The following is a 15,653-nucleotide window of genomic DNA, read 5'->3' as shown; positions in this document are numbered from 1 at the left end:
CCTATAAGTTGACACAATTAAACAAGAAACCAGGAGGCAAGAAACTAATTCCAAACCTTTTACAACTTCTATATCTCCTGAAGTCATATCCATGATCCAAAGAGTTTCAAAGCTGCAAATAAAACCAATTTATGATACCCACCCTTTTAGAATTACATAAATGTATGGTCGACAACAAATATGTAGGCCAGTAACTGAATATATTTAAGACATTTATATCTTATTTTAGTGGAGACACATGGACACTGAGCATAATCAGCATGCTCAAAATTATGTTCTATTTGCAAACTTCACACAGGACAACATACTTTTTTGGGCAGTATCTTTGCACTGCCTTAGCTGGACCAACATTGGCTAATTGAATTATTGATATGTTTTCACTCATGAAAATGAATATCTATGCTTTTATCCTTTCCCTTGATACAATTGTTGAGATATCTAAAAGGTTATGAATATTTGTGTATACGTCATAACAGTGTCAGTAAGAAATTTCTAACATGTTTTCTACTGCTGCAACTAGTAGATCCAAAAAAGAAAGGCTATACTCATATACATAGCTCCCAATTTTATGCGGCTTTGTAAAAGGTAGTTAGTTAGGCAGCCTTATCTCCAATTTTAGAGAGACTAATTCCTGGACACAAACCCACAAGACATTATTTAAACAAAAGGCACTTGCCATAAAGTCTGACCTCAAAAACAAATTAGTACAAATACTATTTTCCTCATCACTACTACTAATTCTGAGAATAAAGCAGAAAATAATCTCTCTTCATAGGCCCCTCACAAACCCCCCCCCCCCACCCCCCAATTCACCTATGTTGAAAATCTTTTTTCACTTTTGAGCCTAGATGTAGAGGCCCCTGGGACTGCAGCAGTACAGTACAGACAATACTTCAGATTCTAGTCTCCAAAAATGAATACATAAACAGCTGCTAAATTCAGAAAATAAAAGAACTAAATCCTTGCCCTTCACCACACTAATAAAATAAAAACTCGAATTAAAAAACTGTGCCAACCTAAGAATACTTATAACTAGACTTTTAAAACCTTACGACTTTTTCTTCAATTGGACTTACATATTGATCTAAATAAAATAATTCTTGAATTGACAAAATTTTGAAGTAGCAACAAATTAGTCTTCCAAGGTTGCAGCATTTGGAGAAAAGAAACAAGTAACTACAATTTACTGTAGAAGTTATAGTTACAAAATAGTGTCCTTTACCTGCGGTTTATGATTAATAAAGTATCATCCTTTGATTTCATCAGATGCCAAGGGAACATCAAAGATTCAGAATCCAAATCTTCAGATTTTGTATCGTCACTTCTTTCTAGTCCCAGCTTGTTCATGATCCAGGTCCATAAACCATTACTCTTTTTATCAATGTTGCTTGTTGGATAGAGAGTCTCTAAAATTCTCTTTCCCATATCAGCTCTCCTGATGGCATGGTTCTTAGTAGACAGACAAATGCAAATAAAATTATTAGTAAAAAAAACCTAAATAAAATGTCTAGTGAGAAAAGACAGCATCTCTCATTTAACAAAAAGGGCAGTCATATAGAGAACTAATAGTGAAAAGCAATTTGCTGAGCAAACCTAAAAGAATTTGTGAATTCTAGTTGAGAAGAATTTAAAATTACTATGCCTCAATTATTACTCTTGGTTTGCTATGTAATCTATAGTTTGTAATCTACAGATAATGCAAGTATACATTTTCTAGTACTTAACGAGGAAAAATACAGAATTTATCACTGGCAATAACAAATTTCAGTGAAATATTAATAAGAGTAAATTTGCCATGAAAAAAGCATCTAATACAAGGCACAAGAAACCTGTTGCCAATCAGAAATTATTCACAATCAGAGGACTCGTGAACTAATAAATTAAGGCAAAAATATCAGATTATATGACCTTATTGATATCATTACTCATTTACTCATTCATGTGGCAATTGGTTGATCAACCAGTAGTCTTTATTACCTTACATCTAAGATGAAAAACCAAAAAATTGTGGTCCATTTACAATAAGTAGAGAAGGATTAGATGATATCTGTTACTTTTTCCTCCAAAAGTCTAGCAGAATCCATCAATAATCAGATGGTGCAGCAGAGTCGTACAAAAGTTTCAAAAGGCGGGGTTCTTAAAGAAATTGTCAATCAGCACAGTTTTATCTGCCTAGAATATATCGAACTCAAGGGTCTTGATACAAAATCTGTCATATCATAATTAGCTATTCAATACGTTCCAAAAGTATACCTCTGAATCCACAAAATATAGGCAATCATCTACAGCATGATAAAATGAAGCTGCTGGACGGACCAACTTGGCAGACTCAAATGCTCCATCCTCAAACCCAGGGGAAGAACCAATCTGACACATAAATATCGAATATCAGAATATAGATTTAATATATATTTTTTTTTGAAGGGATGAAATTTGGGATGACCAGAACCCAAGGGAAGGAAAAATAAAAGGGTAATCTGAATGCATCATGAAATTTAAAACAAAATAGAGGACTGCATAAAAATTACAAAAATTTACATACTAGGAACTTGGATTGCTTGGTATACAAAATCAAATGAGTTTGACTCAGTAAATGGTAGAACTGCCTAACAAAGGGGGTCAAGTCTTAGAGGAGTGGATTCCAGCAGAAAACAACCCACTGGTGTCTTGCCCCAGCTCAGAGAAGGGCATTTCTGAGGAGCAATGTTCTGTGGGAGGAGCAAGCCACTTTACAGAGAAGCTTCCCTGCCTTGCAGGAACAGCTTCAGGCTTCAAATAATTTCAAAAGTTTGCTTCTCTTATTCTAAGATAGTCTAAGAAGTAGTTCCTCAAGTGATCCTTTTGGTCGTCTCTTTCTTAGTTTATTAATCTCCAGCACACTAATTCTCTTTATAGAATCCTTCATGTCAAGAACTGGTCTTGCTTGCTCTCAAGTTGTCCACATATCTTTCTGATTCTTCTCCTTCTAAAAGAATAATAGATCCGCCTCTAGTCAACTAATCCCATTAACCATATAACTTGAAAAGAGTGTGTCATATTAGAGGAGAATGATCAGATATGTCCTTTAGTTACCAAAGCCCCAGTCTATTTATAGTAAATACAGGATTTTTGGGCCAACAAATCACAAGATAGTTTTTTTTGATAGGTAATAAGACTTGTTAAATGAAATGAATGTGTTCACGATGATGACCACTTTGAACATGAAACAAATACATAGAACTCAAGAGCTAAAGCTAACAAAATGCAAAAAATAAGGAACGGAAAGACATTGCGTAAACCCCAAATCTGAGCCCACTAAAACATAGTACCAAATAAAAGAGATTTTAAGAGATCTAAGGGTCTCTCCTTATCTTCAAAGGTACGGGTATTACGTTCCTACCAAATTAACCACATTAAACATGCTGGAACCATATCCCAGGTAGTTGATAGGTGCTTCCCAGATCAATTCCTTCATGCAAAAAGAAGAGAACTAACCGTCTTCGACATCACCCATTGGATCCCAAACACTTGAAAAACTTCACTCCATAAAGCATGAGTAAACTTACAATGGAGTAAAAGATGGTCCACAGATTCCCCTAAGTGTGATGCTTAGGAAGTCTAGATGTGATTCCTAGAATTTATCTATTTTCTTTAATTTTACTATCCACGATTACTGTTCACATCGCTGTTCACATCAACCCAAATCTTGATTTTCACCTTTGTTTTCATTCCCAAACCCTATTAATCCTTGTCCCCTTTGAAAACCCTATAATCCCTATTGTTTTTATAGCCTATTCCCCACCAAAACCTAACCATAATCCTTCAAAACCCAAAGCTATACCAGATCTGCCTTGGTGTTCTAAATCAGAGTTTGTTGTTCCCCCTTGTCCTATGTCAATCTCACTCTTACCAACGTTGACTTTCAAGCCCATAATAGCTTCAAAGAAAATCAACACCATTCAGCATCACAACACCAATCACAAGATAGTTGGCCCTTGATTTGTGTTGATCATACAAAATAGCTGAAGGCTAGGACTGCATTGGTCACTCTGCCTATCGTCATTTTGAAGTATTGGCCATCCATTTAAAATCAAATATAAAATTAAATTAAAAAAAAAAAAAGGTCTAATTAGAGTAGTGACCATGGGGAGGTATTTTTGTCCTCCAAATGAACTTCCTGGCTCAAAGTTTTTGAAAGAACTCAAATAATCAGTATCAAAAGTTCAGTAGACAACAGTCTTCAAACCTATACTACTGTCTTTTGACAGTCAATTTTGCACAAATGGTTAGTTGCTGAATGCCTATAGTTGAATAAAAGTAAAGGTGGCTTTGTAAAAACCAAACTCGTTATGTATTTGTCTTGAAATTAAAAGAAAGAGTTAAATTGTGTATATTATAACAAAAACTTGAGATAGGCAGCTCTTCTTTAAAGACTCCCACACGTCCTTTTTCATTGTAGTTCTCATGAAAGAATATCATACAGAATTTAACCAGAAGAACAATCATACATTACATATGGAAACATTCCAAGAAATTTAGAAGCACTTATTTGTTTGAATATGCTTAGAAGTTGAATTATTTTGCCTATGAAAAAGAATTTGAATTATATTGTATTTTTAGACAACATTATATTTACAAGTGTGACTTCTATTATTTATTATTTTTATTTTTATTTTATAGAAGACTTTTATTGTTTAAAATAATCTTATACATTTAGTAGCTATAAAATCAACAATTTAACCCTTATGGATAATTTTCTACCACCCCCCCCACCCTCCAAAAAAAAAAAAAAAAAAAAAACCCTTAAACATTGATAAAAATATTTTTGGTTGAAAATAAGAATTTTATTTTTCTAAACTAATTCAATATGGTTACTTTTTTAGAGAAAAGTTGAATTACATATCAGATTAGTAATTTCCATACAAGATACGTGAGAATTAACATTCCTACAAAAAAGTGTGAGTATTCCCTAATTTTATGGTAATTGAGATGATCACAGCAATTGTAATTCTTCATAACATTGTCAAATCAAATGAACAACTCCATTTTCGAGAATTAATAATTCTCATTTTAATTTCATATTTGCAACAAACCCTTGTTTTTATCATTAAGTTACGCGTGTAAAATCTGTTTGTGCATGCATGCATGTGAGGGTCCTGTCCTGTGAGAGTGCAAGTCTGTCTGTATGCGTGCATGGGCATATGTCTGTTATTTGGGATATCCATTTTATTTTGTTACAAAAAACCAAACAATAAAGCCACCAGTAAATGAAAGACTTAAAACTGAATTGCATTTTGACATGAACCCATTTAAAGGTTTTCATACATACACAATCCAAAATCTTTCCGTTGCCATTTATTATGATTATTCGATGATGATTGCTGTCTGAAAGGAAGAGACGATTGCTGCTTTCATCTGCAGAGATGCAGTCTGTAATAAACAATGGCAGATTTTGAGAAAATTAGATAAGTATTTTATTGCAGCATGAAGAACTAGTAAAGATTACATCACAACTTCTGATCTAAACAAGAAAAATTAAATCAACTGGACCAATTTTCATTATTTACATATTATCTCAAGATTTTGCCTTGACGTGATCTTGATTCAAAACCTAATTTAGGTTCATTAAAATCTCAATGACGGTGAAAAGTCATGTCAAACTGTTCAAATAACAGGTATCAAGTTGATCCTGAAATATGTTGAACAGCAGCTTGAAATAAATGATATCACCTTGTTCTTATTAGTTAATCCAAGCCCTGACTAATAATCCTAGATTTAAGTGATTTCAATTTTTCTATTTCTTGGTGGACAAGAAGACAATAAATTTAAAAAGTCAACAGGAAAATCATCACTAAGATAAAGTGTGTTTGGCATGGCAACAGCTTTTTTTATCAGCTTTTAGCTTTTATATACAACTTTAGCTTTTAGCTTTTATATACAACTTTTTAAAACCTTACTTTTTTGAAGTACAAGAATACTTTAGCACACTTTTAGCAAAAAACTAAATAAGCTGATGTCAAATGCATACAAAATGGCGTTTGATGGTTACCATTAGAATAGGACAAAATTCTGCCTTTTTTATGAACACAAAAGCAAGTCACACATGTGAGTACAAACACACACACACACACAAAATTGTCAAAATTCTTTCAAGCCTCCCCACACAAAAATATACACCTAGTTCAATAACATATTGTGCATGCCACTTTTTCAAACAAAAAGAAAAGGCAATTAGTATAAAAGGTATCTTGAACACGCAAAGTTACAGAACCACAACTTCCGTTTCCTAAAACAGAAAGCCCAAAGTACTATGATAGCTACCATGTCTGGTTATCAACATAATTGTCAAAATTCCTTCAAGCCTCCTAGTGGCACTTATGCGCTAGGTCATGGTACATAAATACATACAACTCTTGAATGTATGTAAATATGTATATAAAAGACCAAGTCTTCTACATACGATATAACAATAACAATCTTCCAATCATGCCACAATAAGAGGATGAGATGGTCATTAAAGGTAGGACAAAATAAAAATATCCTATGAATTGGTTGGTCTTAGTTTTTATCAATGTGAATAACCAATAAATACTCAGGGATCTCCATCAAAAAGGTAGTCTATAAGAATATCCAAATTCAGATGTAAGTGGAAATTAAAGCAGTGATCAAGAATGATATCTTTTGCAAGCAGCATCTTAGGAGCCAGGCTTCCCTTTAATTTTTATAAGGGAAATAATGCCCTGGTATGCTTAATTCAGAAATCTCTTTTCGCTATTCATTTGTATACTCCACATGTACTAGGATAATAATACCAAAAAAAATAATTAAAAAGAAAGCAGAAGAACCCTAGTACATATGATGAATATCATGAAGATATTCAACCATATTCATAATATGCCAAAAGGCAAATGAAACCAAATGGAAATTCAAACAACAAATCATGATTTGGAACATTTTACCTGGGAAGTACAGAAGCAAATTCCGCAAAGAACATAAATACGGTTCCTTAGTGATCTCAGCTTTCTTAAACCAAGTGCTTTTCAAGTTGTGGACAAACCTAGACTCATCAGGTTGCACACCAAACTCCTCAACAGCTGCAAACAAGCACACATATTGAAAATGCGTTCATGTAGATCTCCCATGCATTTCAAAAACATAAAGTTGTCATATCAAGTAAACAATAATAGTATATATAACAATTAACCAAGAAAAACAAAAGACAAAAAAGAAAGGGTAATGCATTAATGACCCTGGTTTTTGAATTCTTTTAGTTTGTTGAAACATGAAAACTCATTGGAAGCAGCCCAAGGGGGTGCAACCAGGTATAGAGAACGTAAGCAAGGGCAACTCCACCAGAGAAGAAGTACATCAAATTCAAAGGAGGTATTACGTAACAAACCAATTTATAATATACTTTATAATTTCACATTAATTGGAGGATGTTTCTGCTTAAATTTTTTAATACAAGAAGTACAAAGTGCTACGGCGTGGAAGATAACAGCAAACATGCATACCTTTGTTAAGAATTCCAAGATCTAGGCCCTTCTCATGGTAAATGACTTTACTCCTAGAATCTTTAAATAGAATATAACATGCAGCATTTGCCACCTACATACATTAACCAAAAATAATGATGTAAATGTAATCAACAATCAACAGCACTAAATCATCTACAGTTTAAAAAAGAATAAGGCAAATTGCAAAGTACACCCCTAAAGTTTAGAGTTTCTTGGATTTTACACCCTAAAGTTTAAGAAATTGGATTTTACACCCTGAAGTTTGGTTCCGTTGGCAAAACTCCACCCTTTGTTAGATTAGATTGTTAAGTGACACATTGGTGTGTTGATATGTTTATTTTTTTGCCACTGTTTCACTTAAAAAGAAGAAGAAGAGTTGGCACAAAGTCGTTTCACCCAAACTAAAAACACAAAACTCTAGTGCCAGTATGACATCGTTTTAGTAACTCAACCTATTCCCAAATCCAAACCCCATAAACCCCAAAAACCATATCATAACCCATCCAACTAATTTAATAATCTCTAAGTCCTTTGATCTCTCTCTCTCTCTCTCTCTCAATTTAACTATACTATAAGTTGATGATGATGAACATTTATTAAAATTTATTTCTCTAAAAGAATTGGAATTTGATGGGTTTTGCATGTGTGTTTTTGCTAGCTAGGGCTTTGATGATCGGATTGGAAGAGAAAGGACAGGTGATGTGTGAATAGAGATTGATCAACGGGGTGCACATTACCCTGCGAATGATTGAATTGAGGGTAATGTCAACGTGGCTATGCTTATGCTAAGCTAAGTGGAGCTTTGTCAATTGCAATTTGCTTCAATTCTCTTCTCTGTCTCTTTTCTTTCTTTTGGTTGGGGTCTTTTTCCATTCTTCAAGTTAAAAGGAAAATAGAAAACGGAGGAAAATTTTCACCTAACTGTCCTCTTTTGCAAATTTCTTTGAGCTTTACGACAACACTAGATGGGTTTTAATTTGGCTTCGTGGGTCTACTCTGAAACAGTGTCATACTGGCACCAGTTTTTTTTTTTTTTTTTCCTCTAGTTTGGGTGAAATGTCTCTGTGCCATCTCTTCTTTTTGTTTTAAGAGAAGCAATGTCGTTTTAGGGCTGATTTGGCTATAAACACATCAACACACCAACGTGTCACTTAACAGTCTAAACTAACAAAGGGTGAAGTTTTGCTAAGAAACCAAACTTTAGGGTGTAAAATCCAAGCAACCTCAAACTTCAGGGGTGTACTTTGCAATTTACCCAAAAGAATAAAACATAGAAAGAAAGCAACAAAGCAATTTTCTTGCAGCATTCTGCTCTTGCCAAATGCCCCACATGAGACAATGTGAGATCGCTCTCCAAATCGTCACACTAAAGTTTGTGAGCAACAGGGCAATGGAGTATATTATCGGTAGTCTCCACATCCCCCTTATACATACAGCACCAATCAATAACAATTATTTGACACTTCTTGAGGTTGTCAATAGTTAGAATTCTCCCCAAAGCTGTTGTCCAAATGAAAAATTGACCTTAGGAGGAACTTTAGGCTTCCATAGACTCCTTCAAGGAAAAGGCGAATGGGGTGTAAAAAGTAATATCTCATAACATCTTAACCTCAAAGAGATTCTGTGAAGAAGGATTCCAACGCAGAGTATCCACCCCACCCTGCCTTATCTTCCCTGAATAAAGGAAATCCATAAAAGAGGCCACTGACTACAGTTCCCAATCATGAACATATCTAACAAAGTAATATCCCAGTGGGTAAGAGTCCCAATCATACCTTAAAAGACTGCCACTGCAACATCCTTGTCTCTTGCAATACTTAATAGATTTGAGAACCTCTCTTGTAATGGTTGTCCGTCATACTAGGAGATATGCCAAAACTTAAAAAAAAAAGTCATTGCCTACCTTGAAACTAGTAGACTGGTAAAAGCCTTCCCCAACCCTTCCTTATGAATTTGCAAAGACTACCTGTATGGACCTTGAGTTTTGTTTGAGCACCGTCTTCCCCACATGCTTTCATATTTGTGCTCCACCACTATCCTCCACAAAGCCTCTCTCAGTTGTGTACCTCCATAGCCACTTCCTTAACAATGCCGGATTGAACAAAACTAAATTCCTGATAGCCAAAACACTACTTTGAAGGGGCTCACACACACATCTCCAACTAACCGGATGATACTTGAACTCCTTACCAAATCCACCCCACAAGAAATCTCTTTAGAGCTTCTCTACCCAACGAGCAACCCTATAGAAATAGGGAATAGTTAAGTAATAGGTTGAGAGGTTGGATAAGGTGCTCTTTATTAGCGTCACTAGGCCTCCCCTAGAGAGACATATTCTTTTCCAACCAGCCAATCATCATTCCATCTTATGAAGCATTGGAATTCCACACAGCCTTTTCTTTTAAGGCAAATCCTAGAGGAAGACCCAAATTTCTCATCAATAACTTAGAAGCCTTGCAACCTAAAATACCAACTAATGCTTCAACATTCGACCCATCACCTACTGAATCCAGCTTGAATTTCCCCAATTTTATCTTTAGACCAGAGACTGCTTGTAAACACACACACACACTGTTCAAATCCCACATTTGTTCATAGTTAACCTCAAAAAATAGACATATTATCAGCAAAAAGAAGATAGGAAATCGTGATCACATTATAAGATAGGCATCCCACAGTGAATCCCAACAAGTAATGCCCTCCCACTGCCCTCTCCAACAACCAACTCAAAGCCTCTATAATGGAGATAACGGATCCCCTTGTCTCAACCCCCAAGAACTTTGGGAAAAAAAAAAAAAAAAAACCACTCAAACTCTCATTTACCAAAATTTAAAACCGAACTATGGAGATCCATACATAAGTCCACCTCCTCCACCGAGGACTAAACCCAAATCTTCGCAATATATAAAAAGATTGTACCTAGTGCACAAATCTCCCACTTTTGTGGGGTCTAGGAGAGGTCCTAATAGATAGCCTTACCCCCAATTTTTTTTTGGAGATAAATACAAAAATTCCAATGCACATGATCGTAGGATTTCTCCAAGTCTAACATACACAACAGCCATGGCACACCAGATTTCAACCTACTATTTAAACATGCATTGGCAATAAAAACTGAATCCAAGATCTGTTTCCCTCTAACAAAAATGAGTTAGACACCACTTTCTCCAACACCATCTTCAACCTATTAGATAATACTTTGGCCATGATTTTGTAGACCCCAATGATTAAGGCCAAAAATCCTTAATCTCTAAAGCCCCTGATTTTTTTTTTTTTTTTTTTTTGGGAATAAGAGCAATGAAAGTGGCATTGATGCTTTTCTCAAACACAGCATGTTCATGAAAATAATAGTGAAAAACCTTCATGATGCCCTGCTAATGCTCCAACAAGACTAGAAGAACACCATTGAGAAATCATTTGTTACTAGAGCTTTGTCACCACTCATGTTTTTTACTGCATCAAAAACTTCCTCATTTGTGAAGCCTCTATCCAGCCAATTGGCCTCCTCTTCCTCAATGGAAGAGAAAGGCAAACCACCCAGCAAGGGACGTTGATCTCCATCTTCAATGTATAATCATTGATAGGAAGCTACTACTTTTCAGTTAATATGCCTCTAGTTTGCGAATTCCTCTCCCCATTCGCAAACAACCATCCTCTGCCTTGAACCCCACAACCCCACCATCCAACTATTTATTATGCCTGAAGAAAGCGCTAGTTGAGTATATAACTCATTGGCGGTGAAAGATGATTTTACTATAGGGCTCTTTTGTGTTTAAGCAATGTCTAAATTTTTGGTTTTTGGTCGATACCAACTATATAACTCAATTGGTGGCTAAAGATGATTTACTATAGGGCTTTTTTTAGTTAAAGCAATGTCTGATAAGCTATTTTTTGTAAACCACTTAAATATTTAAGACTTAATCAACCCAATCCAAGATTTATTTGGCCTAAAGTAAAAATAAAAATAAATCTAAATAAGCCCACAAAGGCTTGGATAACAGGGAACAGGATCCTACACAATCCAACTAATACTGCCCAGATCCTCGTGCGATTTGGATCATTTGGGTAAAATGGGGTCATAGGATGATTTGAAATGAAATTGTGACTTCATTCTAATTCAATAAAATATGATATTACTAGGATAAATAAGAGGTGGAAAGGAGGTTAGCAAATGGAGAAGGTTGTATCTCTCCAAATGGGGTAGACTTGCTCTCATAAAAAGTACTTTATCCAATTTACCTATTTATCTCCTTTCCCTTTTTTCCTGATTCCGGCGGATATAGTGAATCGTATAGAACAACTTCAACGAAATTTTCTTTGGAGTGGTTTGGGAGATGATTCAAAACGTCACTTGGTGAATTGGTTTAAGGTATGCTCTCCTATCCAGTCTAGGGGTCTAGCAATTTGAAATTTAAGATATTTTAATGAAGCGCTATTGGGAAAATTGTTGTGGAGATTTGGGTATGAGAGAGAAGCATTATGGAGAAGGGTTATAAGGGTTAAATATGGAAGTGAGGAGGGAGGTTGGTGCTCTAATTATGTTCCAGGCTCCTAGGGGGTGAGTTTATGGAAGACTATTAGTAGTGGCTGGTCTACTTTGGAGGCAAGTGATAGAGATGAAATATGGATGTGTATGGGGTGGCTGGTGTACCAGATCTGTTTTGGGTCCTTATGGTGTTGGTTTGTGGGAAAATATTAGTCAGGTATGGCCTTCTTTTTCACATTACATTCTGTATGATATTATTGATGGATCAAGGGTGAAGTTTTGGCATGATCGTTAGTGTGGGGAGACATCTCTTGCAGCCAGCTATCCTAAATTGTTTCGATTTTTCCAAGATAAGGAGGCAAGTGTGGCTAAGCTTATAAAGTCCGCTAATGGGGTAATTTTTTGGGATGTAAGTTTCTTTAGGGGTGTTCATGCTTGGGAATTGGAGGTTGTGTCGAGCTTCATGGATACCATTTATGGCTCTTCAGTAAGGGGTTTTGGTGAGGATAAGATGTGTTGGAAACTAGATAGAAATAAGGGATTCATGGTTAATGATTATTATAGTTTTCTAGTGGGCTCTAATGATAGTTGTTTTCCATGGAAAAGTATTTGAAAGCAGAAGATCCCTTCTCAAGTGGCTTTCTTTGTTTAGGGAAATGCTTGACAATTGACAATTTATGAAAATGAAAGATCTGGATATTAGATTTGTGTTATATGTGCAAGAGTAATGGTGAATCAATTGACCATCTCTTTCTTCATTGTTCGGCTACTATGGATTTGTGGTCTATGGTTTTTGGTTTATTTGGAGTAAGCTAGGTTATGCCGCAGTCTGTTGTAGGGCTCCTAGCTTGCTGGCAAGGTAGGCTTGGTCGTCATTGAAATGGCCATATATGGTTAATTGTCCCCCATTGTTTAATGTGGTGTCTTTGGAGGGAAAGAAATAGTAGGTGTTTTGAAGATAATGAGAGATCCATACTAGGGCTCAAGTTATTTTTTTGTAGAACTTTATTTGATTGGTTGGTTGCTTTGCGAAACCAATATTTTGCCTCTTTCCGTGATTTTCTTGATTCTTGTAATTTTTGTACTTGATTGTTCCTTTTTTATATTAATAAAACTTATTGGGTCCGTTTGGATTGAGCTTATTTTTGCTGAAACTGAAAACTGAAACTGAAAACACTGTAGCAAAATAATTTTTAAATATGTGAATAGTATCGTGGGACCCATTTTTAATGAAAAAATTGCTGAAAAGTGGAATTTATGGGTCCATGAACAGTGCATAAATGCACTGTTCACAGTTGATTTAGTCAAAATATGCGGCTAAAGTATAAAAAAAAAAAAAAAAAATTTAAGAAAACGCAGCTTGGATTCAGCGGAAAACGCTGAATCCAAACGGCCTCATTATATCAAAAAAAATTTGGTCATCATCGTAATAATGTTATCTAGATGGTTGTCCCTCATTGTTTGATGTGGTGCATTTGGTGGGAGAGAAACGGGAACATTCTGAAAGGGTTCAACAGCCGACTTGAAACTTTTCTTTTTAAAACACTATCGGATTGGATGTCTATCATAGGAAGTCTTTCTATTTTTTTGGTTCATGATTTGATGGATTTGAAGGATGCTTGTAATTTGTGTATTTGATTTTTTTGGTTCCCTGCTATATATTTCCTCTATACTTGGGTGGCTCCTTTTTATGACTTTGAATAAAATTTTCTTTACTTATCAACAAAAAAAAACTAAGGTGATCTTCTTGTATATTTGGTACTCTATATATCTATATTTTAAATAATTATCATCTACTTAGATTTAAAATTTTTTTTTTTATATGATATGGAACCTCACCATGGATACATGACCCCACCCGCCATAATCATGTATCAACTATCAAGTTATCCAGGGGAACTCCTCATGGGGATCGAACCTAGAATATCTAGGTCTACAACTCATCCCAAGACTCCAACCACTACTATGTACCTTAAAATCTTGAACATCTCTCTTCTCTGGTTCCTTATACTCTCCAACTTATAAAACGAACATTGCATGCATGATTGGAGGTCTTTACTAATGCCATTTTACCCAACAACTAGGCCAGTAAATAAAGTTCAACCAGAACAAGTTAGCCAGCCTAATACAACATGATGAATGCGACACTTTTTGCACTCAGAAGGTCTTAATATAGACTGAAAATCTGAACAAAGAATTTATACCTCACCTCAGGAAATGTCTTGTTAGACAATAAAATTGGAAATGTGATGTATTCCTTCATTATCAGTTGGACTAGGTGACTTTGATCAATAGGAGAGCAAACTGAACTGCCACACTGAAGACCCATAATATGAAGCTGAGGGAACCTAGAACAGGGAAAGAGGGAGAAGGAGTCAGAAAAAACTTTAGGATAATAAATTCACCCAACTTAACTGGAAAGAAATAACTATGTGAACTTATTCTACCTTTGCTGGAGTGACTTTACTTTTAAAAGCATAGAGAGAGAGTTTGAGTCAATTATTGAATTGTCAAGAAACTGTCCAGCAACAACCAAGAAGGTTCCAACTCTCTTGAAGGAATCCTTGCTTTCACCAAAATTCAACCAACAATGATAGGGACCTGTGCACTTGTATGTCAAGAAATCAAATATAGGGAAGCAGGAAAAGGAGTATACCAGAGTCCAATTAAATTTACAAACCCAATCATTCTAGACGAGAAAAACAATTTATTGATATCTATCATATCTATTTGTCACTTCAGCAAAATAAGATAAATAAGGTACACAAGAAATTTACATGAGTATCTTTCAACAATTACACTCTAAAATATATACTATCAATAAAATCAGGGAAAAAAAAGAGGAGAAATACCTACAGTAGATATACATGCTCTCAAAAAGAAAGCTTAACACAGTAGAATGCAAAAGGCCATTAATGAGTCATTCTCCAAATATTCCCCATAAGACAGTGTATTTCATTCCAAATATTAATACCCTTTTGCCCAAAATGCTCATTCTAACAAGCTCTAATTACAAGTATTTATAAAAAATATTTCATTGAAGTTCTTATTGTATAAATTAATTTTAGTTTTCTAATCAGGGGATAGAATAGAACTACAATTTCTGCAACAAAAAAATAAAAAATAAAAATTAATGAGTAATGAAATTTTTATTGCTATCAAAAAATAGAGTATACACATAGTATGCAACTAGGGACCATACAATCAATCACACAAATTACATGAATCAATCAAAACAATAACACATCATAAATACTAACTATGCAAAACTGACATCCAATCCAATAAAGTCCTAAAGATAAATAATTTGAGATCAAGCATATGCAGGGCAGCCATCCACAATTGAACATGTTGAAGATGCTGAAAACAACCAGCCAACAAGCTAACAAGTCACCCAGCATCACCCAACAAACTCCAAATAAACCCAACACCACAGACCGCAAATCCGTGGCAATAGGACAGTGAAGTAAGATATAATCTAACTATAATTTCTGCAACTCAATAGACAAATTCAATCTTAGTTTTTCTCACCTTTTCTCCCCTTTTTTGCAATCCTAAATAAAAACTTCCCTTTTCTCTACCAAAACCCTAGCCATTTTTGAACGTTTCCTTTCTTGCTAAGTTTTAAACCTTAATTCCAAAATTCTCTTAACCCACCAGCCACAACCTAC

The 15,653-nt window shown here is 35.0% G+C and overlaps 1 protein-coding gene across 9 annotated transcripts in view; it reads right to left on the bottom strand.

Annotated features, from left to right (window-relative positions):
• LOC126733375 (uncharacterized) overlaps positions 1–15,653 on the bottom strand; it is a 29,836-nt gene that overhangs the window by 7,779 nt on the left and 6,404 nt on the right. For 7 of the 9 annotated variants that reach the window (XR_007659682.1, XR_007659683.1, XR_007659684.1 and 4 more), the window contains 8 exons: positions 14,430–14,583; positions 14,192–14,330; positions 7,494–7,587; positions 6,939–7,073; positions 5,309–5,409; positions 2,254–2,367; positions 1,223–1,449; positions 57–112 (listed from right to left, as the gene is read on the bottom strand). Coding sequence is in view for 4 of the 9 variants with exons in the window: in XM_050436648.1 (XP_050292605.1) it covers positions 57–112; positions 1,223–1,449; positions 2,254–2,367; positions 5,309–5,409; positions 6,939–7,073; positions 7,494–7,587; positions 14,192–14,330; positions 14,430–14,583 (1,020 nt within the window). In the remaining 5 variants the exon portion in view is untranslated. Of the gene's footprint in view, positions 1–56; positions 113–1,222; positions 1,450–2,253; positions 2,368–5,308; positions 5,410–6,938; positions 7,074–7,493; positions 7,588–14,191; positions 14,331–14,429; positions 14,591–15,653 lie in introns of all 9 variants that reach the window. The other 2 variants (XR_007659685.1, XR_007659686.1) reach the window with 1 other exon arrangement.

This window comes from Quercus robur, chromosome 6 (assembly GCF_932294415.1).
Source record: "Quercus robur chromosome 6, dhQueRobu3.1, whole genome shotgun sequence".
Classification (NCBI taxonomy): domain Eukaryota; kingdom Viridiplantae; phylum Streptophyta; class Magnoliopsida; order Fagales; family Fagaceae; genus Quercus; species Quercus robur.
The sequence above is the reverse complement of the archived record's forward strand: the minus strand, read 5'-3'. Positions and strand labels throughout refer to the sequence as shown.